The sequence below is a fragment of the Tachysurus fulvidraco genome, chromosome 18 (assembly GCF_022655615.1).
Source record: "Tachysurus fulvidraco isolate hzauxx_2018 chromosome 18, HZAU_PFXX_2.0, whole genome shotgun sequence".
NCBI classification, from domain to species: domain Eukaryota; kingdom Metazoa; phylum Chordata; class Actinopteri; order Siluriformes; family Bagridae; genus Tachysurus; species Tachysurus fulvidraco.
This window is the reverse complement of record NC_062535.1, coordinates 20,301,709-20,325,185: the sequence shown is the minus strand read 5'-3', so window position 1 is coordinate 20,325,185 and position 23,477 is coordinate 20,301,709. Positions and strand designations below refer to the sequence as shown.

The 23,477-nt window shown below is 42.0% G+C and overlaps 2 protein-coding genes across 10 annotated transcripts in view; one reads left to right on the top strand and one right to left on the bottom strand.

The window, feature by feature from the left end:
- LOC113637225 (hsp90 co-chaperone Cdc37-like) overlaps window positions 1–11,034 on the bottom strand; it is an 81,327-nt gene extending 70,293 nt beyond the window's left edge. The window contains exon 1 of the mRNA XM_047802982.1: window positions 10,925–11,034. Coding sequence (XP_047658938.1) covers window positions 10,925–10,951 — 27 coding nt within the window. The 5' untranslated portion in view covers window positions 10,952–11,034. The remainder of the gene's footprint in view (window positions 1–10,924) is intronic.
- The window catches only part of LOC113637223, a 188,580-nt gene that overhangs the window by 131,948 nt on the left and 33,155 nt on the right, over window positions 1–23,477 (top strand). For 5 of the 9 annotated variants that reach the window (XM_047802969.1, XM_047802963.1, XM_047802965.1 and 2 more), the window contains 2 exons: window positions 17,113–17,460; window positions 20,311–20,445. In XM_047802969.1, the coding sequence (XP_047658925.1) occupies window positions 17,113–17,460; window positions 20,311–20,445 (483 nt within the window). Of the gene's footprint in view, window positions 1–8,689; window positions 8,980–15,684; window positions 15,822–16,663; window positions 16,857–17,112; window positions 17,461–20,310; window positions 20,446–23,477 lie in introns of those variants that run through there. The other 4 variants (XM_047802962.1, XM_047802970.1, XM_047802968.1 and 1 more) reach the window with 4 other exon arrangements.

The window sequence follows — 23,477 nt, the reverse complement described above, 5'->3', positions numbered from 1 at the left end:
TTTTACTTGAGTAATATTCTAAAAGGTGACTTTCACTTCTACCAAAGTCTTTTTCTAGTACGATACTTGTACTTTTACTCAAGTATTGCTTTCTAATACAAAACTGATGAAAATAACAAAGGCAGTGGGGGTGTTCATTGCCAAAGATTTGCAGCCGTTTTCGGTGATTGGAGATGCTGGCTTTTGTCATCTTATAAAAACTCGCACTTTTTTCAGCATCGAGATAATTCCCGACCTCTATGAAAAGACATGCAACAGTATTGTGTACGAATTGGCTCAAGCACAGAGCCTTGCTCTGACCACAGATGGTTGGACCTCGCGGGCAACCGTGAGTTACCTCACTGTAACTGTTCACTACATGTCGGATTGGGAAAGGAAAAGCTGATACTTTACATTCTGAATGAAGGATACTGTACTGGAGTACTGTTAATGGATTATTTATTTAAGTATGTTTATTTGAAATGGTCAATTTATGTTTACTAACTTCACATGTATGTTTATTTTCAACATTTAGGAATTTATGTGTTCCCCAGTTTGTACATGGGCTACCAGCAGCTGTGAAATGTCTGTTAATTTTAAAATAAAAAATGTTTATATTATACAAAACACTAGGAACCAGTGGACTTTTCTTTGCTTTTAAGTAAAATAAAGGAGTATCACAATAAATCGTTTTTATTTATTTCTTCTTAACCTCTTACTGGTCCTATTGCTTAAGCATAGAATAACAAAAAAACATTTTTATGTGTTAAGCCATCAGAACCGAACCGAACCGAAAACCGTGGTTAAAAAACCGAGGTATGTATTGAACCGTGGTCTAAATGTATTGTTGCATCCCTAGCACACACACACAAATGAACACACACACCGTGAACACACACCCGGAGCAGTGGCCAGCCATTTATGCTGCGGTGCCAGGGGAGCAGTTGGGGTGGTTCGGTGCCTTGCTCAGGTGGTATTGCCAGCCCGAGACTCGAACCCACAACGTTAGGGTTAGGAGTTAAACTCTCTAACCATTAGGCCAAGACTCGCCCCTCCACAGTGCTTTCCCTTCCGATAGCTCCCCCCTGACGGTGCTTGGTGACTTCAACCTCCCCTCTGACAAGCTACATTCTTCTTCCCTCCTGTCTCTTCTCTACTCATTCACCCTCACACTCAACAGCTACATCCCCACACACAAAGGAGGCAATGTCCTGGACCTGGTTTTCACCCGTCCTTCTCCAGCTACAGACGTGACTGTTACCCCACTACATGTCTCTGATCATCACCTGGTATCCTTCACCATCACTCTACCTATCCTACCTAAAACTACCTCTCAACCCCTCGCTCTTACCCGCCGTAACCTTCACTCTGTCTCCCCTTCATCTGTAGCTTCTGGCACTCTTTCTTCCCTTCGTGATACTGAGTCTTTTTCCTCACTACCCTTGGACTCAGCCACAGATACTTTCCTCTCATCTCTTTCCTCAACTATGGAATTCCTCTGCCCGATGTTCACTAAACCCAAAAAAACTTATTGTTCTGCTCCTTGGCTTTCAGATGTGCTGCACAACAATCGAAGAGAGCTAAGATCATCAGAGAGAAAGTGGAAGAAATCACAATTTGATGCAGATCTTGATTTTTACCGAACACTTCTTGTCAAGTTCTCCTCAGATGTGACTTCTGCCAAGACTTCCTTCTACAAGGAAAAGCTTGAAGCTTCCTCACATGACCCTTGGAAATTCCACAACATCATCTCTTCTTTGCTCAACCCCCGGCTCCACCTTCTTCATCCTCCCTGACTGCAGAAGACTTTGCTTCTTTCTACCAGGAGAAGATTGAGGAAATCTGCCGGACCTTCACTTCAGCCCCGACTGCACTTACATCTCAGAGTATGGAGTCCCCTACACCTTCGTTGTCACATTTCTCAACTGTGGCAGCAGAAGAGATTTTACAACTCATCCAGTCCTGCAATCCTACCACCTGCCCACTGGATCCACTCCCTACCACTATGCTCCAGACCATCTCGCAAGACCCTTCATTTCCACTATCGTCAATAGATCCATAGCATCTGGTCAGGTACCAACTACTTTCAAGAGAGCAAGGGTTATTCCCATCCTAAAGAAACCTGCTCTGGATCCATCAGACATCAGTAACTACAGACCGGTATCACTTCTCTCATTTCTTTCAAAAATTCTTGAACGCATTGTCTATAATCAATTGTCTGTCTATCTCACAGAACAACCTCCAAGACCCCAACCAGTCTGGCTTTAAAGCAGCTCACTCTACAGAGACAGCCCTTTTGGATGTCTCTGAGAAACTACATACTGCTAGATCAGCCAAACTCTCATCCGTCCTTATCCTCCTTGACCTTTCAGCAGCGTTTGATACGGTCAACCACAAGACTCTCTTATCCACCCTCGAGAGTCTTGGGATTTGCGGATCAGCTTAGGAATGGTTTGCTTCCTACCTGGAAGGAGGCTCATATCAGGTAACATGGAGGGGAGTGACATCTGCTCCACGCAGACTCTCCACTGGCATCCCACAGGGCTCAGTACTTGGTCCTCTTCTTTTCTCCCTCTATACTCACTCTCTTGGTGAAGTTATTTCATCACATGGGTTCTCTTACCACTGCTATGCTAATGATACACAACTTATCTTCTCTTTCACACCCTCAGATGCCACAGCTTCTGACCGGATCTCAGCATGTCTGGCAGAAATTTCATCATGGATGACTGCTCAGCAGTTAAAGCTCAATCCTAGGAAAACTGAACTGCTGTTCATCCCAGGTGATTCATCCCCAGGTCATGATCTTGCTATATCCTTGCACAACGATCTGATCTCCCCTTCAGCCACAGCTCGCAACCTTGGGGTAACCATGGACAATCATCTGTCCTTTTCCTCTCATGTTGCTAATGTGACTCGCTCATGTCGGTTTCTTCTCTACAACACTAGAAGGATTCGGCCATTTTCCCCCACACAGGCTGCTCAGGTACTTGTTCAGTCTCTTGTCATTTCTAGACTTGATTACTGCAATGCACTGCTGGCAGGTCTACCTATGAACACAATCCGTCCTCTACAAATGATCCAAAATGCAGCTGCCCGGCTTGTTTTCAACCTGCCCAAGTTCTCGCATACCACCCCGCTGCTGCGACCCCTCCACTGGCTTCCGGTAGCTGCACGCATCCGATTCAAAACACTGATGCTGGCCTACAAAGCCAAAAATGGACCAGCTCCCTCTTACCTAGAAGCCCTCATCATTCCTCGCACTGCACCCCGCAACCTCCGATCTACCAGCACTGCTCGACTGGTTCCACCATGTCTTAGGGTAAGAGGCAAGTATACTACAAGACTCTTCTCTGTTCTGGCACCAAGGTGGTGGGATGAACTTCCCCTAGAGGTCCGGACAGCTGAGTCACTGGCTATTTTCAAGCGGCAATTGAAGACCTACTTATTTAGGAAACACTTCAACTAGCACTTCTTTCCTTATCTTTTGCATTTAAAAAAAAAAAAAAAAAACCTTTGACACTTTTTCATTGTAACTTTTAACAAATGTTTTAAACTCATGGTATCTTAAGTATGCCTAGTGAACCAGCAATAATGTATTCAGTGTTAGAGATTTAAGCACTTATGTACGTCGCTCTGGATGAGGGCATCTGCCAAATGCTGTAAATGTAAATGTTTTCTAGATGACCAAACAATAGGTTGCAGCCCCCCCCTTGGGGTGGATTTGAGTCCAACGGGTCATCGTGTGCTCATCTCCACCATGCTCTCAAGGGGTTCTCCTGCCAACCCCACTATCCTCGACATTTTCAGGAGCAGACTTTTAGAGCTGTCGGTCTGCGTGAGGTTCACCTTTGGTATGTCCCATCTGTTCACCACCTACCTTGCCAATGTGCTGCTTCAGGGTTTGGAACATTTCAGGAGAGCCACATAAACCCCCCATTACAAAAATTACAAACTCCCACACTACCCTCCCTCACAAGGGCACAGCAATTGGCATGGCAGGTACAGCTTTGGTTAGAGGCCAGACTGCTACCCTTAGAAAGTATTTTAGAGCATACAATTTGGGTTAACAACTTCACTTTCAGCTGTAAAGGCTATATGATGGGTGTGTGCATGAGGGGAAGTGTGTGCACTTGTGGAAAGCTTTCTTTCCTTCACCTAATGAAACTTCTGAGCTGGAAATGATTTATCTTGCATACCCAGTTAGGGCCCTTGGGAAGTAAGTATGTCTACTGCTCTAGATAGTGTTGTAGGTCCACACAACCTTTAATCTGCTTTGGTTGCCGCAATATGGGAACCCCATTTATAACCCTAAAATATATAATACATAATATATAGAATATATAGCCCTATATTGTAAACCTATTTTATTGTCTTGTAGATGCTGTAGCCAATGTTTAGCAGGTGTGATGAGCCATCTTATCTCTTGGTATCAGGGCCCATCATGCCAGGGGTATAGCTTCTTGCACCTCCCTTTTCAGGGGCGTCCCTGCACAATGTTTGTGCTGCAGTTGGCTGGTCCTGCCTGAACATATTTATCAGGTTTTACTGCCTGGGCTTGGACAGTACCCTCGGACCACACATCCTTGTAGATTGATCTCATAGCCTTTTCTCCTGGCAGTCCCTTGTGGCAATCTCCACAGGTTAGAGAACAGACATTCCTCCCTCGGGTAGCAGCATTGGTACTGGCATTCACCGTAGCACCAACCCATGAGGCAGCATCGAGTTCCCTTGAAATCTAACCTCTTAGGTTACAGATATAACCATGTTTAACACATCGGGCTTTCCTCATATCTTCCTTCAGACAATCAGAATCTGGAGGAAATGTGACGTAGATGCCCTTTTATGTTCTTGCTAATGTGTACTGCTATGACATCTGACCACCATCAGCCAATTTAAAATTGTTATGTGTTCACAGGGGGGGGGGGGGCACATTCACCTCACACCTCCAGGGTTGGGGGTTCGATTCCCACCTCCACCTTGTGTGTGGAGTTTGCATGTTCTCCCTGTGCCTCGGGGGTTTCCTCCGGGTACTCCGGTTTCCTCCCCCAGTCCAAAGACATGCATGGTAGGTTGATTGGCATCTCTGGAAAATTGTCTGTAGTGTGTGAGTGTGTGAGTGAATTAGAGTGTGTGTGCCCTGCGATGGGTAGGCGCTCCGTCCAGGGTGTATCCTGCCTCGATGCCCGATGACGCCTGAGATAGGCACAGGCTCCCCGTGACCCGAGAAGTACGGATAAGAGGTAGTAGATGAATGAATGAATGAATGAATGAATGTGTTCACATGAGTGTCAGACCCCAGTTCCATGGAGGTAGTTTCCATAGCGCCAAAACACTAAAACTACTCACTAAAGATCAACATGCTTTTTCCCTCTTTCTAGCTTAAACACATGGAGGTTATAAATGGCGAACATTTAATCGAATGCAGCATTAACAGTGATGCTAATGTTATCTACAGAAGATAACTCACTCATGTAACTCATTTTATTTTCACAACATAGGTTTGTATGTAGCCTTAGATTTTGTTTTTAAATGAAACTGACTATATATCACTTAATATAATATGAAGTCTGTGTGAAGTTTATTAACATTTCAGTATTTTATAGGTGTTTTAATGTGAATGTAAAACTCTAACAAAAAACCTCAGGCTCAGTTTCTGCTGTTTTATCAGAAGTTTTCTGCAATTAATAAAAGAAGATTTAAGTTTTGAGTATCCAGTTGATGAGTCCCTGTAAACAGCTTTGTCATTCAGATGCATTACTGTAATTTCAGCTGTTTTCTGGTTTGATTGTTCATCATGAGGAAAAGACAAAGGAAGTGTTTATTGTTGGAATAGAGCCATAGAGAAGGTGTTTAACTGTACGGTGGAGAGATACTCAATACATCCAGAAGCTCAGAAAGCTTGAAAGTCTTTTTCCACAAATTTACAAATTGCACCATAAAACATTTGATTGTTAAAAGGGTGTTAATAATTATATAAACAGAGCAAACAGGTACAAAAGAGTGTGTTTACAGAAGACCTTTATTTAGCCATCACAGTTCTAGTACAAATAAAGAGGACACCAGTCTGACCCTAACATGATCATCATCATACACAAACAAGCGCGAGGTCCATGTGCACAGGAAGAGAAATAAAGCTGTACAAGCTAATGGATTATTTATGACTGATCAACACACTTTACTGATAAACCAATAGGTGCAACTACAGAGTTTATTAATAAAAGAGAACATGCTTTAATCAGCCAATCACAGCCCTGCGTTACTGACATCATGTACGAAACTATAGTAGGGTGAGTGGAAATAGCCAAGAACACCTCAGGAGGGCAGAATAAAAAATGAAATAAAAAACAAGACATGCGCACAGCCACAGCACAGGAAGCGCTTTAGTTTAGGGCGACATCTGTAGGTTTGTTTCTTGTATTTTGGGTAAATGTTCAGTTGTGAATGGAGTCATGATAGTACTGTGTTCCAGTAGCCCCAGTTCCTCACCAGTAAATACTACTCCATGAAGCTCCCACATTTAGGTCAGACAAGAGCATTCTGGGTAATAAGGGAGAAATGTGATATTAAGGATCAGGGCTCACTGAGCATCTCCAATCTTCACTTCCTCATTCTGAGGCTCCTCCTCCTTCACCTCCTTCTCCTCCTCCTTCTCTCGGTCATCGTCTGGCTGTGAATTCGGCACCCACAGACCCGAATCGATGCAGCGCTTCATGTGGTACTTCGCCTCCTACACACACACACACACACACACACACACACACACACACACACACACACACACACACACACACACACATTGTGACATGGACAAAAGAACTTGAGGAAAAACTAACCTGATCTACAGACATTAACACCTTCTCTAGAACTTCCCCAACCCTGTACATGACTGACGAGTGTAATCTCACACATGTACACGCATGCACACACACACACACACACACACACACACACACACACACACACACACACACACACACACACACAGTGTCATCGCTGTTCACCACACAGACACACCACTTCAGTAACTGCTCACTCATGTGTGCACCTTTATCTTGGAGAAGAACTGACGGAAACATCCCCGTGGGTCGATCTTTAGGATGAACTGCATGACAATGGTCTGATGGGCCACCTGTTCCATGAGAGCATGTTTCTGTAACACACACACACACACACACACACACACACACACACACACACACACACACACACACACACGTCATATTCACCCATAAAGTTACCTTAACACCAATAGTGGTTACTATGGCAGTCTGTTGTGGTATAATTTACAGACTAATGTTGAGAGATTAGGAACACAACCATGTAGAACACCTTCCCTTCATCAGGGAACAATTCTCTGTTCCCAAACTTCAAGGAGAATCTGTTTAAAGGAACTACACCATTTAACTTTACCAGCTGAGTTGATTTACCACAACACATCATATATTTAATAAGATAAATACTTTCCCAAACAAATTTCCATAAATAAGTTATATATAAATGTTTATATGATGTGATATCTGAAATACCATGGCAGAGGCTCCCTGAGGAGTTAATACAGAACTTGGAAAGACAGAAAAGACCTAGTGCAAGACAACGAAGAGAAATGGTAAGGATCGTGATCTCTGAAATGAAGATTTGCAAGAATCCAACCAAACACAACATAACAGAGATAGCAAAAAGGATGGTGGCCAGGTATCCAAAGTCTCTGCAAGATGTGATTGATGGAGTCGTTATTGGACCAGGATATCATTTTCTGGTGAAGCAACTTCAGAGAGTTGAAAATGACAAGCGACCTGACACACCAAAGGTTATAAAGCGCAAAGCAGCATCAGATGATGACACAGATGAAATACCTACCGAACAAAAAGCAAGTGTTCAAGACACCTATGGATGTATTAGCTGGGAGTCAAAGCATTTGCCACTCTCGGAGACTGTGGACAGTCAGCTTGAAAAAAAAGAAGAAATGAAGTTGATGTTTAAGAAGAACTACAGTACAGATGTTGTGAAAGAACTAGTCAAATGCACCTATTACACCCAGCGTAAAGACATCAACAAAGGGGCAAGCATCCAGAAACTATGCCAGGAACGGCCCTTTCTCTTCAATGAAGTTGGTATGCCAGCACATTTCCAAGAGCTGACTGGTGTGAATCTGATGGAAACCTTCCTTGCCAATGTAGACAGAAAAGGGGCACGTCTGTTAAAGTTCCTGAGATGTGTTGATGCACAAAAAAGCGAATGAGTCCAGAACGCTCTTCTCAAGCTTCAGATTGAAAATCAAACTTTTTTTTCAGACTGTAAATTAAACTGTTTTTTTCTGATGTAACTGCAATGTTGTTGTTCTCTTGGCTTGTTTAGTTTATCATTTCCCACAATTTGTATAACATTTTATGTAGTCCAGAGGACTTCAATATATTCAGTCATTTATTCATTCTCGCACACATTCGCTAGCTTACGTACTGAAACACTGGCTAACACAACCTCAGAAGCTCAGCCAGTAAGATGATTCATCTTATGATGTATGTAACTATTGAAGATGGATCCTGCCTTAATTGGTAATAAAAAAAAGACCTAAAGATCTAAGTACAGGGCTTGATTAATTAGTGTGCCAAGTATAGCATCCAAAAAAGAAACTATACCTATAATTTTAAGTGACATTGAAGCCCCTGTTATTAAAGGTTTGAATTTTATTTTAAATCATTATTCCCAGGTTCCTCCTGCTTTGCTGCTGAGACATTCATGTTGAGCATCGACAAGAAGATTGTCAATGACCACATCACAACCTTCACCTCCGCCATCTGCCTGATGTTTGGCAGTTATTACTGCTTTAACATACACTACCCAGTGGAACTACGATCAACAAAAGTTAAAGGGGGGGGCAGTCATGGCCTAATGGTTAGAGAGTCTGATTCATAACCCTAAGATTGTGGGTTCGAGTCTCGGTCCGGCCACGACTGAGGTGCCCTTGAGCAAGGCACCAAACCCCCCCAACTGCTCCCCGGGCGCCGCACCATAAATGGCTGCCCACTGCTCCGGGTGTGTGTTCAGTGCTGTGTGTGTGTTCACTGATGTGTGTGTACACTTTGGATGGGTTAAATGCAGAGAACAAATTCTGAGTATGGGTCACTGTACTTAGCCGTATGTCACGTCACTTTTTTTTTATGTCACGTCAACACTGGAGTTTCTCCAACGGTAAAATTTCTGTTTTTATGGACACCTTTTTTGGATTTATCAAACGTATCAATTTGAAATCTCCTCTCCGGTTGTTAATTTTCTCAATCTTTCTCCCCCCCCCCCCCCCCAAATAAAGGTGTTTCTTTTCCATAAATCCTGAGAGAGGCACCAAGGTTGAATCCAAGAAGAACAGTGTTGTCAGTCAATCCCAGAGTCCTCACTCTCATCTCAGACATTGCTGACCATGAGTGGATCTAGTTCTACCCCTCTTGTTATGGACAATGTGATTAAAGGTGTGTTACAGACTCTACAGATGTTTTTGTTGTTGAAACAGTTGTTACACTTCTGAATGTCAGTGAAAGGTTTTTAACAATTTGGAGTTTTACCAAACAAGACTTGTTAAAGTACCTGTTAACTTTTTTTGCTTGTTAGTTCAGGAGTTTCTTAGATTATAATTTTCCTAAAGTAACTGTGCATTCTAAAGATGTAAAAAGGTGGCTGCATGTACATCATAGCATTTTGTAAATCAAAAACTTGGGTAAAGTTCTCCAAAAAAAGTGCAAATTATTTTTGTTTTCCTTATTTTTCCATTACATGATGCAGTTTGAAGATGCACAGTTCTGTGCGTAAAATAACTCAAAGTAATTTATTACTTGAATTCAGATTTTATTGAAATAGAAAAATATTTTATTTTCCTATAACTGCATTTGCATATTTTAAAATATGGAACATTTAATTTGTTTTAACATTTTTGTAGTTCAAACTGCACCAGTAACACAAAGTTCTCAACGTTATGGTAAAGGAGTTTGCAAATTGTCTGCCACAGTTGATGTAAAATATAATGTATGCTCAACTTATTACACTGGTTTTGCACAATTTGAAGAGAACTCATTGAGATAGTCCTTGGTGATTTGAGTGAAATATTTAATATTTGATGTTCACAACTTCATAGATGGTAAATAAAATACTTTATTTGAAATATAAGGTGGACATCTGTCTTGCATTTATACATTTTAATAAATTAATGCATTGTGTATTAAGCTTACTGAATAGACTGATTTAAAGAACTCTTCCTGAAAGGTAACTACTAAATGATTCTTAATCATAATTATTAAATTGGGGAAACTGCAAAGCATTTTTTTTATATAAATTCTGGGAATTTTTACAGAATAAAACTCTTGTATTTTGCCATTTTTGGTTAATTTTACAGGGAATAGATGTTGTTTTTTGTGGCACAAACTTAATTTTATAGGTAGTTTTCTTGCTCATTTTAAGGAAAAACATTGTTTTTTCCTTAAGTTAAAACTTTTTCTTTTACAGTAAAACATTGATTCCAGCACCAGATTTAACCGTAGAAACAACAATGACTGCCTGCCAAACGTAAAAGAAAATAATGTTTTAGCCGTCATTTTACGGTGGAATTCTGGCAACCCCAGCTGCCAGCGTTTTACCGTAAAATCTAGGGTTTTTTTTTTTTTTTTTTTTTTTTATTTATTTTTTTTTACAGGGTACTTATAACTTTATAGACAAATGACACTATTTACGGTCACAGCGAAGATTGGGGGGATGAAATGTTGACTTCTTCCTAAGGGAGGCGTAACAATATATAATGGAGAAGCACTGAGCTAGAGGAATGATTTTTTTGGGACAAACATTTACATAACACAAAAAAAAGGAACAGGTGAACAGGGGAACAGGTGAACAGGTGAACAGGTGAACAGGGGAACAGGTGAACAGGGGAACAGGTGAACGGGTAAACAGGTGAACAGACCTCCTCCACCTCCAGGTCAATGCACATGATAACCAGGTAGTTTGCAGTCTCCTCACACACCAGGTGAGGGTTATCACTGAAGCATTCCTGTACATACAGGGTTAACTACGTTACACACACTCCCTCTCACATGCACACACACGCGCCCCCTCATGCACATGCGCTTGCTCCCTCTCACACACATGCACGTGCACTCCCTCTCTCTCACACACACACTCCCTCTCACACAGACACACACACACACTCCCTCTCTCACACACACTCCCTCTCACACAGACACACGCACACACGCTCTCCCTCTCACGCGCTCTCCCCCTCACGCACGCTCTCCCTCTCACGCACACATGCGCTCCCTCTCACACACACACACACACACACACACACACACACACACGCACTCCCTCTCTCACACACACACACACTCTCCCTCTCTCACACACACACGCGCTCCCTCTCTCACACACACACGCGCTCCCTCTCTCACACACACACACACACGCTCCCTCTCTCACACACACACACGCGCTCCCTCTCTCACACACACACACACACACACACACACACACACACACACACACACACACTCTCCACCTCACACACGCGCTCCGAGGTGAAACTGTCTTTCAGGTGTCGGGACGCGGTGTGTGCTTCCGGTGACCAGGTGAGGTGCGCCGGTGGTTCCTTAGTCATGGAGGTGAGGGGTGCAGCGATAGTGCTGAATCCGCAGATGAACCGGCGGTAGAAGTTGAAAGTTGAAGTAGAAGTAGAAGATTTATCCTAAAAAGCATTGTAGCTCTTTAATGGTTAGCGCCTGGGGCTACTGTAGTACCGCCTGCACCTTTGCGTCATCCATGGCGACCCCCTCGGCCGAAATGATGTAGCCCAGGAAGGCTGTCGAGGTCTGGTGAAACTCACATTTTCCGGCCTTGGCATATAAACAATGCTGCATCAGTCGTTGCAACACTGTTCTCACGTTTCGGATGTGCTCCTTTAGGTTTTCAGAATAAATGAGGATGTTGTCGATGTAGATGATCACCCAGCAGTCTAGCATGTCACGAAATACGTCACTGATGAAGGACTGGAAAACCGACGGACTGTTAGAAAGGCCGAAAGGCATGACTAAGTTTTCGTAATGGCCCGATTGGGTCGAGAAGGCGGTCTTCCACTCAACCCCTTCTCTGATGCGGATAAGATTATAGGCACAGCGGAGGTCTAGTTTGGTGAAATTCCGCACGGCGGAGTTGTTCCAGGGCTGATGGGAGGAGTGGAAGGGTGTACTGAAACTTTACTGTGACATTGTTTAGGGCTCGGTAGTCGATGCACGGCCAGAGGCCCCCATCCTTCTTCTTAACGAAGAAAAACCCTGAAGACGCCGGGGATACAGAGGGCCAGATGAACCCCTTCCTCAGCTCATATTCATTCATGGCTGCTGACTCTGGCTGTGAGAGGGGAAATATTCTCCCTCTAGGTGGTGTTGCTCCTAGCAGGAGTTCGATGGCACAGTCACAGGGGCGATGTGGAAGGTAGTTCAGTGTCCTTGGTCAGTACAATTACTTTAACACACACAATCATACACTCTCTTACAAATATACATACAATCATACACACAAACACACTCATATACTCTTACACACACACTCATACAGTCTTACACACACTCACACAAACAAACTCATACACTCTTACACACACACTCATACAGTCTTACACACACTCACACAAACAAACACACAATCATACACTCTCTTACACACACAAACACACACACTCATACACTCACTTACACACACACACACACTCTTACACACACAATCATACACTCTCTTACACACACACATACACTCTCCACACACTCATACACTCTATTACACACACAAACACACACTCATACACTCTCTTACACACACACACACACACACACAAACACACACACTCATACACTTTCTTACACACACATTGCACACACACACACACACACACACACACACACACACACACACACACACACACACACACACACACACACTCAGTTCAAGTTCAAGTTCAAGTTTATTTATATAGCACATTTACAAACAGCCACACGGCTGACCAAAGTGCTTCACAGTGCGTTTGATATTTCAGATACACTTAAAAAATACACAATAAGATAGTACAAGAAACTAAAATAAGAATTATTTAAAAAAATAAAATAGCCAGTTTAAGACCATAAGATATAACAGACATAAACCCCTGGGCAATCATGAAAAGGCTAGAGAAAATAAGTGGGTCTTTAGCATGGACTTAAAACTAGAAAATGGTGGGTGCCATCCTAATCTCTAGTGGCAGGCAGTTCTATAATTTAGGACCGGCCACAGAAAAGGCACGCTCTCCTCTACGCTTGAGCCGTACACGAGGGACAACCAACAAAGCCTGGTCAGATGAACGAAGACTTCTAATAGGAAAGTAGGGATGAAGAAGTTCAGATAGGTAGAGAGGAGCGGTATTATGGAGAGACTTATAGACAAAGAGTAAAATCTTAAAATCTATTCTCTGAGAAATCGGAAGCCAGTGTAGAGATTTGAGAATGGGAGTGATGTGTTCATGTTTGCGACAACTGGAGAGAAATCTGGCAGCAGCATTTTGAACGAGCTGGAGACGTAATCTGAGTTTTAGATATACCGCAATATAAAGAGTTACAGTAATCTAAGCGAGAGGTTATAAACGCATGAACAGCCATTTCTAAGGTCTTAGGGGTAAGAAGGTGTTTAATTTTGGAGAGAACCTGCAGTTGGTAAAAGTGCAGCTTTCGACACAATAGATCATGATATCCTTCTACAAAGACTTTATCAAGTAGCTGGTTTTCAGGGATCTGTGCGGAACTGGTTTGCTTCCTATCTCAAGGACAGATATTTTTCTGTGAATTTGGGAAATTGTTTTTCATCTAGGGCTCAAATCTCCTATGGTGTTCCTCAGGGCTCTATCTTGGGTCCTTTGCTTTTCTCATTGTATATGCTTCCACTTGGTTATATTTTTCAGAAACACAATTTATCATATCATCTCTATGCTGACGATACTCAATTCTATTTTCCTGTTAAAAACAATAACTGCTCTATGTCCACTCTGTTTGATTGTCTTCAGGACATTAAGTGCTGGCTGGATCTGAATTTTTTACAGTTAAATAATGACAAAACCAAAATAATAGTTTTTGGTCCAACAACTGTGTCTTCTGGTCTTATAAAGCAGCTTGGCCCTTTGTCTGCATATGTACGTAATCATATTAGAAACCTTGGTGTTGTTTTTGATCCTATGCTGTCTTTTGATAAACAGATTAGCACTGTTGTGAAAAGCAGCTTTTTTCAACTAAGATCAATTGCTAAAATCAAGAAGATGCTTTCTATGAAGGACCTACAAACTGTAATTCATGCTTTTATAACCTCGAGATTGGATTACTGAAACTCTCTTTATTTTGGCTTGCCTAAATCATCTCTCGACCGTCTACAACTGGTACAAAATGCGGCAGTGAGATTACTGACTGGCACCAGAAAACGTGAGCACATTACCCCAGTACTTGCCTCATTACACTGGCTCCTGGTTAAGTTCCGTATTGATTTTAAGATTTTACTTTATGTTTTTAAAGCTTTACATGGTTGTGCTCCCCAGTATATTAGTGACCTCCTCACTCCGTACCCTACCCCTAGATCTCTTCGGTCCTCTAATCAATTCCTTCTCTCGGTACCTCGTGCACATTTTAAAACTTAGGGCGATCGGGCTTTTGCTACCGCAGCTCCAAAGTTGTGGAACAATCTCCCTCTTCATTTAAGATCTGCTACCACTGTCTCATTGTTTAAATCTGCTCTAAAAACCCACTTTTACTCTGTATGTTTTAACTCTGTTTGAGGGTTGTGTTTTTTTGGATTGTGTTTTTACTTTTGCATTGTTCTTGTTTTGTTTGTTTTTACTTGATGTACAGCATTTGGCTGCAACAGCTGTTGTTTTTAAATGTGCTTTATAAATTAATCAACTAAACACACACACATACACTCTCTTACACACACACACACACACACACACACACACACACACACACACACACCAAGGGGGGGACCTTGGGGAGTAGGAGGGAGTGGTCATTTAGAGCTCTTTCTAACGTTCACTTCATGTGGTCACTTCACTGGAGGTTTTCCTTGTGCTTTGAGATGGCAGTGTGTGTTTTCTCTTCTTTACTCACCGTACTGTGTGTGGGTCTGTTTGGGAGATATACATACGCAGCAGGTGAGCATGACTGTGTGTGTGTCTGTATGTTTAATTTTATTAACAATAAATGATCTGTACATTATTAGAGTTAAGTGACAAGTGAAGTATCTTAGATTTACACAACAGATATCCAGGATTTCAGGCTCACAACATGAATAGTGTAAAAGACTGAGGAAAATGGTGAGAAACAGGAGAACATAGTGGAGAAATGTTACTTCTCCTGGAGGTCGGCTACATATCAGTGACTCAGTCGATCCTCATCTCTCTATCATCCACCAGTTCACCAGTCAGTCAGTTGAGTCGCACAGAGGTTTGACTGTAACATGGTGCAGCTTCTGAGGTCAGGACAACAGGAAAACCTTCTACAGCCAGCAATTCAGAACATATCACAGGAAGGAAGGGTGGAGCGAGAACTATGTGCTTCAACAATAAAGTTCCTCAGACAACAAAATTTTAACCCGTTTTAGCTGCTGCTTACTGATATTTATTTACAGTAAGAATTCTAATAAAGATTTATTTTATTCTAGAGTCTGAAAGGAGAGAAGAGTTACAGTTAGTACTAATGGTACTATTTATATTTATTCAGTTTATTAGTACTGAGGTTTACTCAATCTTCTGTTTAGTAGGAAAAAATGTGTTTCATTTGTAATGGATTTTTTATGTATCTTTCTCTAATAAACACTGTTACTTACATATAATAATAATAATAACAATAATAATAATAATAATAATAATAATAATAATAATAATTTTTACATATATAATAAATGGGGAATGTGTTTTAGCCTGAAAGGTTGATTGTATTTAAGTAAATAATCAGTATAAAATAATTGTGGTGGAAAACAATCAGAAGCCTGAATTACTAACTGGACATCGAGGTGAAAGCAGTAGAGACACGAGTATCTGTAAATCAGATTTAACGCCTGATCTCACAATCTAATATTAAAGTATTCACACTGAACTGAAACGTCTTAAATAGACATTAATACACTGAGAAGCAGCATTAGCAGCAATAGTGCTGGTGAACAATCTATTAATATCTGCTCTTCTCTAGACACTCAGAATAAAACAGAATAAAACTTAAAATATATTAATAAACATATTCTGATGAATAATAAAAATGCTTTGAGGATTTTAACGTCTTAAATTTCAGTGATAATCATCTTTACATGATGTTGGTATTCTTCTATATGTTACTGAACTGTGTTACACCAGATGTGTGTTTTTATTAGTTATGGTAAAGGGAGGCAACAAAGACCAGCAATCACTGTATTATTTATTTATTTATTTATTTATTTATAAGTGAAAGTGAAAGTTTAAAGTTTACATCTAAAACAATTGCCATATTTTTCTCATCATATTTAGTTTTTAATTATTGTATTTAAAACCCTGAATTACTAAACTGACTAAGGGTTGAATTTAATGGAGTGATTATTTTAGGCTGAATTTTAAACAGGAATTTAACTCATTTTTAACTCACATTTTGGTTGTTATTGTGCTGAACAGATTGTTCGGATTATCAGCTCCTTCATCTCTGCTGGTGGAGTACGGAAACCCTGCTGAAGTAAACTGCTCCATCTCAAAGAGAAATAAAACCTTAACTAATTACCAACTGGGTGTGGAGGGTATATCACTACAGCGATTTACAAGTAATGAGAGTGTTGTGATGTGGAAGGTGGACAGTCTGACAAATTGGGAGGAAGATAAAATCGTGTGTTACTTAGCAGTGAGCGAAACTACATGTTTAGCTGAAGTAAATATCAGCTTTTACAGTGAGTACCATCATCTACTACTGATGTCATTCCTGTAACATCATGAAGACTCTGAGTGGAAGATTAGATTATTAATCAAAACAAGCACATTTAGTGTGTGTGTGTGTTTGTGTGTGTGTGTGTGTGTGTGTGTGTGTGTGTGTGTGTGTGTGTGTGTGTGTGTGTGTGTGTGTGTGTTTACAGAGACACCGGACAGGGTTACACTGAGCTCTGTGCCTGATGTGATGGTAGAGAGAAATCAGGCACAACTGTGTTGTCAGATTGAAAATGTGGGTCCTGGATATAAACTCAGTGTCCACTGGAGCAGAGCAGATCCAAAGCAAAACAATTTCATAAAGTTTCATGAAACGTTGTTCCCAGACTTGGAAAATGAGAAGAAGAGTGTCAACAAAACAGCGTACCTAACTATTATACCCAGCCGTGAGGATGATGGAGCAAAGTATCTGTGTGAGGCCGTGCTGAATCTGGACCAAATACAGATGAAGAGCAAATCACAACCAATCACCATCAGTGTACAGTACACTGACCACAGTGAGTAACAAAACTACTGTTAACATTAGGAACATGGAGGTCATGTTAATGCTATTAACATTAGGAATAGGTCATGCTATTAACATTAGGTCATGCTATTACGTCATGCTATTAACATTAGGAACATGGAGTTATCCCTGACTTTACATTAGGACTAATACTGATGTCACAGTGACGTGACGTGACATACAGCTAAGTACGGTGACCCATACTCAGAATTCGTTCTCTGCATTTAACCCATCCAAAGTGCACACACACACACACACGCGCACACATACACACACATACACACACACACAGCAGTGAACACACACACAGCAGTGAGCACACACACAGCAGTGAGCACACACACAGCAGTGAGCACACACACACCGTGAACACACACCGTGAACACACACCCTGAGCAGTGGGCAGCCATTTATGCTGCGGCGCCCGGGGAGCAGTTTGGGGTTCGGTGCCTTGCTCAAATACACCTCAGTCGTGGTATTGCCGGCCCGAGACTGGAACCCACAACCTTAGGGTTAGGAGTCAGTCTCTCTAACCATTAGGCCATGACTCCCCCCACAGTATGAGAGTATATACACAGTAATGTATGTTGTCTGATCTATTAGCAAGAAAAACAGCATATTACTGTGTTTAACATTGTTGTGCATGAAACCACTAAACATTCAGTGATTTAATCCTCCACATGTACAGAAGTTACACAGGCGAGTGAGTGAACAAAGCTAGTCACTTGGTTGCTTCTGCATGTTTACACAATGTCATGATTTAAGTATAAAATGCCCTTCTGATGCTATGAATATGGTGAAAGTGTTTAAAAAGTGTCAGTGTAAGTAGTCAATAAACTGGAGGTCGTTTGAGTTTTTAAAGAGATTATTGTAATAATTAATATACATGATGCCATGGGTTTAAATGTCATGTAACAGTAGGGAGGACAATAAGTGTAATAATTGTACTTATAAAGACACTTTATGTCCCCACAGTGACAAACTGCTCTTATCATTATTACTGTAACATGGAGACTTTATGTGTCATTATGGTTATGGTATAAAGTTGTTCTCAGGTTCAATGACAGCAGATTTTTCTTCCAAACTATTTATTGCATTGTTTGTGTTGTTTACAGTTAAACTATTAACATACAATAAAATATAAACATGACTATTGTTGTGAAAAATATTTAAAATAAATAATGTTTTGTAACAAAATCACTTATTAAATAATCACTTTACACTTTACACTAACTGCTCTATGTAGAAACACAACGGCTTTGGTGTGTTAGTTACAGTGCACTATGTAACTAGCTATTGTAAACAAGCTAACGTTAACTAGCTATTGTAAACAAGCTAACGTTAACTAGCTATTGTAAACAAGCTAACGTTAACTAGCTATTGTAAACAAGCTAACGTAAACAAGCTAACGTTAACTAGCTATTGTAAACAAGCTAACGTTAACTAGCTATTGTAAACAAGCTAACGCTAACTAGATGTCAGATTTTAATCACTAATATAGCAGATTCATGGAAAATGACATCAGTAATCAGCATTTGTGCGCAACTAATTTATGAATGAATCTGCATCAACTACATTAAAGAGAATCTCTTTATTTAAAGTGAATAAAATCCCCGACTTAATGGAGTTGAACATTAACTGAGCCGCAGCCGCACACCTGAGTCGTGTGTAGAGTAGGTGAGATGTACTGGGGCAGGAGGCAGTGGGTCAAACCACTGTGAGGAAGGGGAGGGGGGACTGTGGGTCAAACCACTGTGAGGAAGGGGAGGGGGAACTGTGGGTCAAACCACTGTGAGGAAGGGGAGGGGGGAAATTGGGTCAAACCACTGTGAGGAAGGGGAGGGGGGAACTGTGGGTCAAACCACTGTGAGGAAGGGGAGGGGGAACTGTGGGTCAAACCACTGTGAGGAAGGGGAGGGGGAACTGTGGGTCAAACCACTGTGAGGAAGGGGAGGGGGGACTGTGGGTCAAACCACTGTGAGGAAGGGGAGGGGGGACTGTGGGTCAAACCACTGTGAGGAAGGGGAGGGGGGACTGTGGGTCAAACCACTGTGAGGAAGGGGAGGGGGGAACTGTGGGTCAAACCACTGTGAGGAAGGGGAGGGGGGACTGTGGGTCAAACCACTGTGAGGAAGGGGAGGGGGGACTGTGGGTCAAACCACTGTGAGGAAGGGGAGGGGGAACTGTGGGTCAAACCACTGTAAGGAAGGGGAGGGGGGAGGGTCACACCACTGTGAGGAAGGGGAGGGGGGACTCAACTGTTCCTAAATGCAGTTTTTGTGTTTGTTTTCTTTTCTACTTACACAATTATTTAGGTATACATACATACATATATTTTTCACAATAGAGAGTGCAATATTTTTTAAATAATAATTTGGGGGTTGGGGGATTTACGCCCATGCATGATGCTCAGGGTTTATGTGCAGTCAGAGCTGGAGACGTTTATCTATAACGTTAATCAGCTGAAAGCCACAAAAACAACATCAACCAAAAGCAGTGAAATGTCACTATTCTTATTACCAGAGTTGTAGCACAAACTAAATATTAATGCAAACAATCCATTTAATACTAAATAAAAATAACATTTATTGATTTGGTCTTTGTGAATTTTAGTTTATTAATGACGTCATTCATTGGACACACTGTTTGTAGAGAATTATTATTATTATTATTATTATTATTATTATTATTATTGTACAAGAGTGTACAATAATAATAACAATAATAACAACAACAACATTAATAATAATAATAATAATAATAATAATAATTTTTACATATATAATAAATGGGGAATGTGTTTTAGCCTGAAAGGTTGACAATCTTCTTCTCAACAAAACAGCGTACCTAACTATTATACCCAGCCGTGAAGATGATGGAGCAAAGTATCTGTGTGAGGCCGTGCTGAATCTGGACCAAATACAGATGAAGAGCAAATCACAACCAATCACCATCAGTGTACAGTACACTGACCACAGTGAGTAACAAAACTACTGTTAACATTAGGAACATGGAGGTCATGTTAATGCTATTAACATTAGGTCATGCTATTAACATTAGGTCATGCTATTAACATTAGGTCATGCTATTACGTCATGCTATTAACATTAGATCATGCTATTAACATTAGGTCATGCTATTAACATTAGGTCGTGCTATTAACAGTAGGAACATGGAGTTATCCCTTACTTTACATTAGGACTACTCATACTGATGTCACAGTGACGTGACACATGACATACGGCTAAGTACGGTGACCCATACTCAGAATTCGTTCTCTGCATTTGACCCATCCAAAGTGCACACAATAGGGATGCCACAATTCTCAATATAATATTGAACCGTTCAGTACAACATCCACGGTTCAGTACGCGCTTGTGAATTGCGTTGGGTTTTTTTCGGTTTCACGTTTAAATAATTTATGTGCTTTTTATTTCTCTCCGAATTGACTGTTTGTGTGTGCCTATATGTCTACGAGCTGAGATGAGGAAACTCCTCCCCGCGAGTAAATGTTCAATCACTATTCTCTAAAGTTAGGGGGCGCTGAACCAACATTCCACACTTTAACATGGCGAGCGGTGGTGAAGCGAGGCTACAGTACGAGGAGGAACGCCGTCTTTTAAATCTGTGGTGTGGAGACTAATGCCGAGGAAGAAAAACGGTAAACAAAAAAATGACTGTCTGCGAGCATTGTTTTACACGTGTAGCCTACTCAAACGGAAACACTTCCAATATGATCGCACATCTGCGGCGCCATCACCCAACAATATCAATGTCTGAATGCAGGATAGCAGAGCAGGTAATAAAGTCCTCCAAAAAACAACAGTCCCTCGCTGAATCCTTCCAGCATACACACCCATCTGGTTCAGAGAGACATATGAAAATCAGTGTTGTAATGTAACGGAGTACAAAGAGTTCGTTACTGTACTTAAGTAGAAATGTCACGTATCTGTACTTTACTTCGCTATTTAAATTTATGACAATTTTCACTTTTACTCCACTACATTTCCGAGATAAAATGTAAACTTTTACTCCGTTATATTCCCACTAAACATCTTCGTTACTCGTTACTACAAAATAAAGTCAGCAGAAATGTGTGTGACTGTAATAAGGGAGGTTTGGTGTATCACTGCTCCTAGATTGTATTACACTCCGCACGCTGTACGGAGAAGCACAGGTACGTGCAGCGTGCACGCGCAGTCAGAGCTGGGGGCGTTTATCTATAACGGCGGCAACCAAAAGCAGTGAAATGTCACTATTCTTATTACCAGAGTTGTAGCACAAACAACATATTAATGCAATATCATTCATCCATCCATTTTCTACCGCTTATCCGGGGCGGGGTCACGGGGGCAGCAGTCTAAGCAGGGATGCCCAGACTTCCCTCTCCCCAGACACTTCCTCCAGCTCTTCTGGGGGAATACCGAGGCATTCCCAGTCCAGCCGAGAGACATAATCCCTCCAGCGTGTCCCAGGTCTTCCCCGGGGCCTCCTCCCGGTTGGACATGCCCGGAACACCTCCCCAGGGAGGCGTCCAGGAGGCATCCGAAACAGATGCCCGAGCCACCTCAGCTGACCCCTCTCAATGTGAAGAGCTCCTCACCCTATCTCGAAAGGTGCGCCCAGCCACCCTGCGGAGGAAACTCATTTCGGCCACCTGTATCCAGGATCTTGTCCTTTCGGTCATGACCCAAAGCTCATGACCATAGGTGAGGGTAGGAAAGTAGATCGACTGGTAAATAGAGAGCTTCGCCTTGCGCTCAGCTCTTTCTTCACCACAACAGATCGGTATATCGACAGCATCACTGCAGAAGATACACCGATCCGCCTGTCGATCTCCCGCTCCATCCTTCCCTCACTCGTGAACAGGACCGCAAGATACTTAAACTCCTCCACTTGAGGCAGGAGCTCCCCACCAACCTGAAGGGGGCAAGCCACCCTTTTCCGGCTGAGAACCATGGCCTCAGACTTGGAGGTGCTGATTCTCATCCCCGCCGCTTCACACTCGGCTGCAAACCGTCCCAGTGCATGCTGAAGGTCCTGATTTGAAGAAGCCAACAGGACAACATCATCTGCAAACAGCAGAGATGAAATCCTGTGGTCCCCAAACCGGACTCCCTCCGGCCCCCGACTGCGCCTAGAAATCCTGCCCATATAAATAATGAACAGGACCGGTGACAAAGGGCAGCCCTGCCGGAGTCCAACATGCACCGGGAACAAGTCTGACTTACTGCCGGCAATGCGAACCAAACTCCTGCTCCGCTCATATAGGGACCGGACAGCCCTTAGCAGATGCCTTCTCCAGATCCACAAAACACATGTGGACTGGTTGGGCAAACTCCCATGAACCCTCCAGCAACCTGGCGAGGGTATAGAGATGGTCCAGTGTTCCACGACCGGGACGAAACCCGCATTGTTCCTCCTGAATCCAAGGTTCGACTATCGGCCGAATTCTCCTCTCCAGTACCCTGGCATAGACTTTTCCAGGGAGGCTGAGGAGTGTGATCCCCCTGTAGTTGGAACACACCCTCCGGTCCCCCTTCTTAAACAGAGGGACCACCACCCCAGTCTACCAGTCCAGAGGCACTGTCCCCAACCGCCACGTGATGTTGCAGAGGCGTGTCAACCAAGACAGCCCCACAACATCCAGAGACTTAAGGTACTCAGGGCGGATCTCTGAAGGATACTTTACATTCTGAATGAAGGATACTGTACTGGAGTACTGTTAATGGATTATTTATTTAAGTATGTTTATTTGAAATGGTCAATTTATGTTTACTAACTTCACATGTATGTTTATTTTCAACATTTAGGAATTTATGTGTTCCCCAGTTTGTACATGGGCTACCAGCAGCTGTGAAATGTCTGTTAATTTTAAAATAAAAAATGTTTATATTATACAAAACACTAGGAACCAGTGGACTTTTCTTTGCTTTTAAGCAAAATAAAGGAGTATCACAATAAATCGTTTTTATTTATTTCTTCTTAACCTCTTACTGTTCCTATTGC